Source organism: Lampris incognitus, chromosome 18, assembly GCF_029633865.1.
Source record: "Lampris incognitus isolate fLamInc1 chromosome 18, fLamInc1.hap2, whole genome shotgun sequence".
NCBI lineage: Eukaryota > Metazoa > Chordata > Actinopteri > Lampriformes > Lampridae > Lampris > Lampris incognitus.
In genome coordinates this window covers 31,131,150-31,140,994 of record NC_079228.1, presented here as the reverse complement: position 1 = coordinate 31,140,994, position 9,845 = coordinate 31,131,150, and the positions used below count along the sequence as shown (strand labels likewise).

Genomic DNA, 9,845 nt, shown 5'->3' with positions numbered 1-9,845 from the left:
GGTCGTTTGCAGCCCTCCCCGGGTCGGCAGAGAGGTTGGAGCAGCGACCGGGACGGCTCGGAAAATAGGGTAATTGGCCAATTACAATTGGGGAGAAAAAAACCCAACTAAATAAATAATTAATTGGTCGGATTGGGTCATATTTTATTCATATAAAACATGAATCACAGTTCAGTCACATTCACATAGGACTTTACAATTACAATACATTCTCCAGTGGATCAGTAGTAGGGTCACTACTAGTAGTAGTAGGAAAATAGTAGTATATATAAAATAGTAGTAGTAGTAATAGCAAAATAGTAGAATTATTGTGTCAATATCAACAAACCTCTAGGTGTCTCTACCTCCCCTACCCCTTCTCCCACAGCCAGTACCAGTCCGATGTCCTTTCCTCCCAGACTGTGATGCGTCATGGCTCCGGTGCTGAGTGGCGTGTGGTGGGGACCGGAGGCGGGCATTGTGGGGTCTGGGGCAGGGGCCATTGATGGGGTGGTATCATGGCTGAACAGCGGGCAGCTGGTCCTGGTTGGGACTCTTAGTGTCCTCACCGCCCTCGTACTGCTGTCACTGCTGCTGCTGTGTGCCAGCTGCCAAGGGTGAGTGGTACACACATACGCACACACATACACACACACAGACACACTGTGGACTGTTTTTCATGATTACATTATTTCATTTATGTTCATGTCCTAGAAGAACTCACATCTCCAGAAGTTTGACGTGCAGCATCTGTTGCAAAAGCATATTTATAGACACCCGTGCATGGTGTCTATAAATATGTCATGCATGCATGAGTGCATGCACATATATTTGTGCACATACACAAAATGTTGCACAAAATATGGTTACACACACACTGAGTTTTGCACAGGTGGTGATTTTGTACCTATCTGTTGTATTAACTTATCATTGTCTACCCCTGCTTGGTTTGATTTTATGGTGTCTGATACAGTGCGTTTCGTAAGGTGTCCTTGAGTGTTTTAAGAGGTGCCCATAAATTAAATATATTATTATTATGAACACAAGCACGTGTGTGTGTGCACACACACACACACACACACATTCACACTGTGACGATACATATGGAGGCACACATATGGACTCATGTATTCACACACACCTTCTCTCTTTCACACACACAAACACACACACACACACTGAAGATACATATGGAGGCACACATATGGACTCATGTATTCACACACACACAAACACACACACACACACACACACATATGCAAGGACGTGCGCACACACACACACACACAGATTCTCTTGCCCCAACAGGGTTGTTTATTATGATATTGACAGTAATACAACAGGTACGAGGTTCAACTGAAACCTGTTGGCAGCACTGTAGTACCCATAATAACAATAGTCATAATAACAATAGTCATAATAACAATCGCCATAATAACAGTGCCATAATAACAGTGCCCATAATAACAGTGAGGATGACAGTGTACACAGTGGTTACTGGTACATGCTTTTACTGACAAGCTTTCAATGAAAAGGCGGTAGTGTGCTGTACCTTCCAAGGGATAAGAGAAAAAAGGAAAGGTGGCTCACTGGCTAGCCTCCTGGTCACCGCAGGAGTTAGCATGGCTGCTCTTAGCAGCACGGAGCACATGACATCTGTGGTCAGCCAGACTGCCTGGCTCGTCCTGCATATCATGTCATGAGCTGTGGAGACCACGTCCTTCAGTCAGGCTGCCATCTGCACACACCTGATCCGAGCAGAAACACACTTTATTTTGATTTTATTTTTTATGCACCCACGAGTTTCTGACCTCGGAAAGGCTTTTTGTGTAACCTTACCTGGGGCTGGGGCAATGAAAATACATCAGTCTGAACTTAACTGGAAGGCAGGGGCCATTAGAGTGCAGTAATAAGGCTGGCTGTACAATAATCTAATCTACCCCCCCCTCCCTCTCTCCCTTCCTTTCTAGGCAGAAGAAACCAGCTAATGGACATCCAGTAACAGACCATGAAAACCTCATGAATGGGGTGAGTTGGGCTTTTCCAGGGGCAAATCCTCTCTTTATACATTAGAAAAGGCCTGAAGCTGAGAAAGGGTTTTGTAGAGAAATTACCAAAGCAATCTGAAGCAGTGTACAGCGCGGGTGGGGTGTGGGTGATAGGATGGGGGCAAAGCAGGGGTTGTGGTTTCCTCCGTCTGATAGTTGGTTCACTTTCAAGTTGTGTGTGAAGTACGCGTGGCGTGCTCGGCACAAAGGCTGGAAAACAAAAAACTACAGGTGCCGTCAGAGAGAAGACGAGTGCCGCAGCATCTCTTACAGAATCACATCTGGGACGAGCAGTGTGTGTGTGTGAGAGTATGTGGGGGTGTATAACCATACTCATTCTTGTGTGTGTGTGTGTGTGTGTGTGTGTTATGTGGAAGTGGAACTAGACAGACAGCTAGGCTGAGCGTATATGTCAGGCAAATAAACATAGACACTTACACACAAACACACTTGTGCACCTTTCTAATGATGCTCAATGAGAGGGAGTTTCCAAGATGGATGCCAAAGGTCAGGAGATCAAAGTTCAAAATTTCTAGGAATTTCTGGGGGGGGGGGGTTGAAGCCCCATAAATTCCTCAAGGGGGAAACCATTAACATTAACCTGGGAAACACTGGACAAATATTTACTCAACTCCCCTCTCTCTCGTTTCCACCGAAGCACTAACACAAATTAAACACATACACAACCAGGAAAACACACACACACCACACTTGTTACCACTGGAGATGAGGCTTACTGCTCAGCTGCATGCATGCCTGAATAGCAAGCACTACACACACACACACACACACACACACACACACACACACACACACACATGCAAAATTGGTGGTCGCTGTCAGGGGTGATGGTTCTTGCTGCTGGGAGGTCAGGACCAAGTGTAAGGACCTTTTTATCCACATCACTGACTGCTGTTACTGTATTCCTGGTTGTGACATCGTGGTGTGTGGGTATTTCTACTGTTGCACCACATAAGAGCTAAAGCACGATAGTCTTAAACAGAACAGACTGTAGAGCGACGGCGGCACAGTCCCGTATCAGTCGGGCACGGTGACTTGAATTTGGATATGAAAAAGAGATTATTCCGTGTTCGTTTCCGTGCCGGTGGAGGTTTAGCGTTCACAGAGCTGACCTGTGCCCTTTTTAGATGTCCGCTTTCGCCGACAACTTAAACGCGTGTCCATTTGGATGTAATGCCGGTGGCGTAGGGATGATTCCCTGCTCCCATAATATCGATGCTTCAGGAACTGAGCGCCACTTAAGCGTGACAAATGCCAGGCTGTCATGGACTAAGTGACATCCGATTATGCGTTCTCCCTTTCTGTCACACTCCACTCACTACTGCATGTGTGTGTGTGTGTGTGTGTGTGTGTGTGTGTCGGAGGGGGGGGTAGCCCTGATCACTTGCATGCCCACAGACGCGTTGGTCACAGGTGTTTTGCGTTTGATGGATATGTCCAGGTTAACCTTTACGATGCAATGTGATCGTCGAGGGGTCAGATTATTTCAGGAGGGGCCCATTTAAATGACGCGCAGTGTCAAGTGCTGACAGGTTAAATGGGGTCTTTGTCTCGTGCGGACAGGTAGAATGGCGCTCCCCGCAAACCTCCAATCTGTCTCTCTGCTTGTCTTCCATATGGGGCGCGTCTCAACACTCTAGAGAAGCTCCCTCCATTGTCTCCTCATCGGTTGCTGTACAAAGGGGGGGGGGGGTCTTCATCTCTTAGGGCCCCAGGGCCAAATTAAATTTCATCCCGGATGTAGGTTTATCAAAATTCAACTCAGACCAGAGTTAGCGCCACGTGACCCATTTCGGGACCCGATTCAAATCAGAAGAAATGCTTTTGATTTGAAATTACGTCACAAGTGGAAAGAAATATTGGATTAGTTGGACATCTGTTCTCGGCTTATTAAGCAAGCAGGCTTGATCACACATTTTCTAGAAAAATCTCGAATGGGTGCTGTGTTGACACTGTGACAAATAAAAGGAAATATAAATACAAAATAATATATTTGGTATGGGGGTGGCACGGTGGCGCAGTAGTTAGCGCAGTCGCCTCACAGCGAGAAGGTCCTGGGTTCCAGCCCCGGGGTCGTCCAACCTTGGGGGTCATCCCGGGTCATCCTCTGTGTGGAGTTTGCATGTTCTCCCTGTGTCTGCGTGGGTTTCCTCTGGGTGCTTTGGTTTCCTCCCACAGTCCAAAGACATGTAGGTCAGGTGAATCGGCCGTACTAAATTGTCCCTAGGTGGCGGCCTGTCTGGGGTGTCTCCCTGCCTGCTGCCCAATGACTGCTGGGATAGGCTCCGACTTCCCGCGACCCTACGTAGGATAAGTGGTTTGGATAATAGCTAAATGGATATTTAGTATGGACACACAGGCCTGTTACCATAATCTTATACCGTTAGATGTTGTTTTTTCTACTTCAGCTTCAGCCATGAGGGCACCCGAAGAGGATTTCTAAATAATGTGAAGCTTCATATGTTTCCACGCACTTCCTGCCTTGTGTACATTGTCTAGTAGGACAGACTCAAGCTCCCTGTGAGCCAGAATAAGATTAGGTGGGTTATAGAAAATGAACGAGTAATGACAGAGAAGTTATGTGAATAGTTGGCCACTAGGTGGCGACATGGAGCTGTTAGCGCACAACGAGTCTGTAACGCTGCAGCTCCCAGAGATGAGGGAAACAACAACAACCTGAACAAAAGAAACATGGGAAAGTGTCTTTTTCATCGAGTTAACAGTGTTTTCACAGCACGGCTTTATGCGTAACATGGATGTGTCCGTGCCTTTAGCGATAAGACCGTGTCTAATGTGTATACTGACAGTGCCGAGGGGACACCGCTTGACGCTGCCTTTACTTTCCTCACTGGAAATGTTGCTGCATTGTTCAGACTGGTCTTGCGTTGGCCTCGGGGTCCGCATTTAAGACACAACACAACCTCAAGCAGGGGTTTTTCACCGTCCGATCCGCCACTCCGAAATCGCTCTTGTGTCGCCCGTTTGTCAGTTGCTTTGGATAAAAGCGTCTGCTAAATGAGAAAATCTAAAATGCAATTACTTTCTCCATCTAGCACAGTAGAAAAAAAGAAACAATTCGGGGCCCCCTCAGGTTACCTCGACCAACTGTTTCAAATTACTTTTTCTGAGCACTCTCCATCGTGATAAGGACATATCTGATTATCGGGGAATCAAAGCAGGAATGCACAGCTGGACCTTGTCATGTAGCATGAATCAATAATTCCGTTATTGCTTTGTAAACGAATGATTTCCTTCCAATCGGTCTTTATTTCCTTTGTGGGGGGTTGGAGGGTGCTTTATGAAACTTTGTATCGAGTCACACCTGCACGGCATACATGTAATTAAGTTCATGTTTGTTAAATATGATAAAGGAAATGGCTGAGATAACGCTGTAAAGCAGGAATAACATGGAGGAAGCAAGGGAAGCATATCTGCGTGAAATGTATGCGAGGTTGTTTGGGCCAAAAACACTTGCACCGAATCTTGCTCAACCTCACCATACATGTGAGAGAATGGAGATACTCAAACCTCGATCTACTTTGGGTTCAAGACCTTGTGCAAGTCCCCTAAAAAAAAGCCTAATCATACTCAGGTAACTGTAATAGTAGCTGGTTGTTGGCTTCCAAGTGGAAAAAAACTTTTGCCAGGGGCTCTTGGACTGCAAAGTGGTCTTATTAAAGCCCACTGAGGCAAATTTGTAATTTGTGATATTGGGCTACACAAATAAAATTGACTTGACTTGACTATACATCATAGTCAATAACTTAATAATGGCAGTTTGAGCTCTGTTTAAAGGTGCAGTGCATCACATGTTTGCATTACAAATCTGCAAATCTGACTGTAAATATCAGAGGAGGTGGCTGAATGCCACCGACTGAAACACAGCAAACAAGTCACACTCACCTCCACTTCCAAGATTTCTCCATTCAAATGCACAGGAGCCAGGTCAGTTGATTTGTTTTTGTTGTTGTATTAAAGCCTGCAATGGCTGAACACAAATGCAGACTGATACCAACTAAAGGCATTTGAAAATTAAAGTCTCAGCAAAAAGTAGTGGATAACCACTGCCTTTCTATTTGAATTTGCTTATCTTGCTTGGTTGAGGAGGGACCGAGTCTGTTTTGATTTGTTTTTATGCACGTCTCTGAACGACAGATCACACATTGCACCTTCAAGTACATTTTTTAATCGGTGTCCAATCAGTTGTGTTTTAAATGCTGGGGCCTGTTTTGTCCGATTTATCTGCCAAATAACTTGTGAACCTACACTCATTAGTACTAAACCCTAACAGGCCATTTTGTCTGGTGTCATGCAGGTTTCAGAAAGAGAGACGTTCAGCCAGTCGGTGGACACTCCAGGCTCAGACCTGGCCATAAGCACCTCTCACAATGGTCCTCTTACTAGCGGTACAGGTAAGACTCGGTGTTAGCTTTAGCTAGCATCCCCAGGATAAAGATATAAAAAACACAGTATTAGTCATTTACAAATAAAACGTTGTTGCTGAATATTTTAATATGCCCTGTTTAAGGTTTTTAGACATGCCAAGTTAAATCTGATTAATGATTTTGGTCTGACTTTGAAGTATGGTTGATTCGAGGCATCCGGGTAGCGTAGCGGTCTATTCCATTGCCTACCAACATGGGGATCACTGGTTCGAATCCCCGTGTTACCTCCGGCTTGGTCGGGTGTCCCTACAGACACAATTGGCCGTGTCTACGGGTGGTAAGTTGGATGTGGGTATGTGTCCTGGTCGCTGCACTAGCGCCTCCTCTTGTCGGTCGGGGTGCCTGTTCAGGGGGGAGGGGGAACTGGGGGGAGTAGCATGATCCTCCCGCGTACTACGTCCCCCTGGCGAAACTCCTCACTGTCAGGTGAAAAGAAGCAGCTGGCAACACCACACGTATTGGTGGAGGCATGTGGTAGTCTGCAGCCCTCCCCGGATCGACAGAGGGGGTGGAGTAGCAACCAGGACAGCTAGGAGAGTGGGGTAATTGGACAGGTGCAATTGGGAGAAAAAGGGGGAAAAAATCCCCCCCCCCCCCAAAAAAAACAAAACAAAAAGTATGGTTGATTCTAAACTGAGGTTTTTGGTGAACTGAGCCTTTACGAAACCAGCTTGAGGGGTTTTTAAGACTTGCAGTCTTCTCGAATGATTATCACAGTGAAAGACAATAAAAGAACGTTTCGGTTTGACTCTTCCTCCAGTTCTGACGGACACACAGGACACCAGTCCCCAGCCGTCAGAGGAGCTTCTCTCCAGCCAATCAGAGCTCAGGTCCTCCAAGTGCCATCAGGACCGCGAGCTTCCCAGCATCCCCCCGAACAGCTCTATTATAGGGGATGAAGCCCCGGCCTCGGGGGATGGTACCTATGAGGTCAGTACTCAGTTCAATACAAGAGGCCAGAATCACACTTCTTCTACCTTAGAAGGACCTAGACATTTACGAGAGATGATTTGGTTGGTTGAATCACTCGGTGTTGGCAAATCATAGATTCTATCTTTTCAACAAATAGATGTTTGTCAGAATAGATTTAAAGCTGAAATCCGTGATTTCCTTGATCTTCCCCTCTCTCTGCCAGCGATAACTACAAACACGGTGTAGCAGCCATTGTCGCCTGTGTCCTACATCTCAGTGGTAAACAGTTCCCACCCTTGTAAAAATGGTTCCCCCTTACCAAAGCTAACACAGGCCAATCTAGTGTATTACAAACTACATCAAATTATATGGGAACACTGTTTTACTGTATTATTGATTGTAGAATTGGCAGTCCAACCGAAGCATTGCCACATCCTCGTCACATCTTAAACCTGTTTCCTGTTTGAGTAGGAATGTGTTTGCCGCTGCACCAATAGTCATCCTACCTGGGCAAAAATGTCAACAACAGCATATGGAGAGTGTCTCTTACAGTGGTGAAGATGCCAGTTAGTATTATGTAACCTGACTCCATGGTCCAAATGGTAAAATGATAAGCTGACTGCGTTTGTATAGTGCTTTTCTGCACTACAGGGCACTCAAAGCACTTTTACAGTTGATGCCTCACATTCGCCCATTCACAAATACCGACAGCAGAGGCTGCCATGCAAGGTGCCAGACTTGCATGAGGAATTAACTTTGTGGGTGGAATATCTTTATTAATGAAGAAAAATCACGGATTTCAGCTTTAATTTTTCATCAGTGGATTGTTTGACAGATGAAATGCCACTCATGAACACAGAAACCTGACATTAAATGGTGAGGGATGCCCTGACTGATAAGCCATCTGAACAATAACTCAGCTGACTGAATGTTGGAAGTGTTGGAAAATAGAAAGACGGCTTTCATTTCTCAGAAAAGGAACCAAGTTACGCACATATCCAGAAAACATTATTAAGGTACAAGACAAAAACTGCAAAACTAAAACAAAGGAGTCAGGTCTGCACACCGAAATGCTCCCCAAAACTAATTTATTCGGCAATAAATAAATTAGTTTTTGGGAGCATTTCAGTGTGCAGACCTGACTCCTTTGTTCTGGCTCTTCATTTTTCATACAAAGAGATGGTTGTCGAAAGAGGGTTATATTTGTGATGGACGGGCTGATTGAATGATAGTGATTGACAGTCAGAAACACATCAAATGGGGCGGGGGGGGGGCATCCGGGTAGCGTGGTGGTCTATTCCATTGCCTACCAACACGAGGATCCCGGTTTGAATCCCTGTGTTACCTCTGGCTTGGTTGGGCGTCCCTACAGGCACAATTGGCCGTGTCTGCGGGTGGGAAGCCGGATGTGGGTATGTGTCCTGGTGGCTGCACTAGCGCCTCCTCTGGTCAGTCAGGGCGCCTGTTTGGGGGGAGGGGGAACAGCGTGATCTTCCCACGTGCTACGTCCCCCTGGTGAAACTCCTCGCTGTCAGGTGAAAAGAAGCGGCTGGCGACTCCACATGCATCGGAAGAGGCATGTGGTAGTCTGCAGCCCTCCCTGGATCAGCAGAGGAGGTGGAGCAGTGACCGGGACGGCTTGGAAGAGTGGGGTAATTGGACGGGGTACAGTAGGGGAGGAAAAAGGGGTGAGAAATCCCAAAAAAAAAAAAAAAGAAACGCATCAAATGTAAATTGGTGCACATATTTCCCCAGCATGTTAAACAAAACAGCCTGTCTGATGTCCAGATGGTGAAGGAGATGGCGGTGACGTCGCGTGACGTCAGCCTCGAAGATTCCCTGTACGAGACGGTCAAGGAGCTGAAGGACCCCCCCGCGGCGCTCGGACCCCTCCCCAACGGTACCGCCCACCTGAGCTCCGCTGACGCTGCCAAGGTGCCCGCCCCCACCCCCGTCCTCCTCAACGGCCACCTCAGCCCCTGCACCCCGGAGCGGGGCCCCCTGTGCGCCAGCGTGGAGTACGCCTCGGTCGACCTGAACAAAAAGAGCCGCTACAGTGCAGACATGGAGGCCAAGCGGCGCTCGGACAATGCTGGTGGGGCGGCCCGAAGACAGCCGGAGCAGCTGGAGGACGACTTGCCCCCGCCCGTACCTGAGAAGGTTCTGGATGAAAACGACAACCAGCCGGTGTTGGTTAATGGGTTAGCGGGGGCTGGTCTACACAACGGAGAGGTGAGGAGGGCCACGTGTGTGTGTGTGTGTGTGTGTGTGTGTGTGTGTGTGTGTGTGTGTGTGTGTGTGTGTGTGTGTGTGTGTGTGTGTGTGTGTGTGTGTGTGTGTGATCACGTTTGCATTCATGGTGTCATTCCTTTAAATGTCAGTCTGCTGATATTGACATTTTTGTGCGTGCATAGCCGTGCTGATGTGGGTGAATGCGTTC

At 47.0% G+C, this 9,845-nt stretch overlaps 1 protein-coding gene across 1 annotated transcript in view; it reads left to right on the top strand.

Moving 5' to 3' along the window:
• Nucleotides 1-237: 237 nt before the first annotated feature.
• The window catches only part of pag1 (phosphoprotein membrane anchor with glycosphingolipid microdomains 1), a 20,604-nt gene continuing 10,996 nt past the window's right edge, over nucleotides 238-9,845 (top strand). The window contains exons 1-5 of the mRNA XM_056298527.1: nucleotides 238-596; nucleotides 1,950-2,007; nucleotides 6,364-6,460; nucleotides 7,254-7,423; nucleotides 9,194-9,637. Of these exons, the coding sequence (XP_056154502.1) occupies nucleotides 412-596; nucleotides 1,950-2,007; nucleotides 6,364-6,460; nucleotides 7,254-7,423; nucleotides 9,194-9,637 (954 nt within the window). The 5' untranslated portion in view covers nucleotides 238-411. The remainder of the gene's footprint in view (nucleotides 597-1,949; nucleotides 2,008-6,363; nucleotides 6,461-7,253; nucleotides 7,424-9,193; nucleotides 9,638-9,845) is intronic.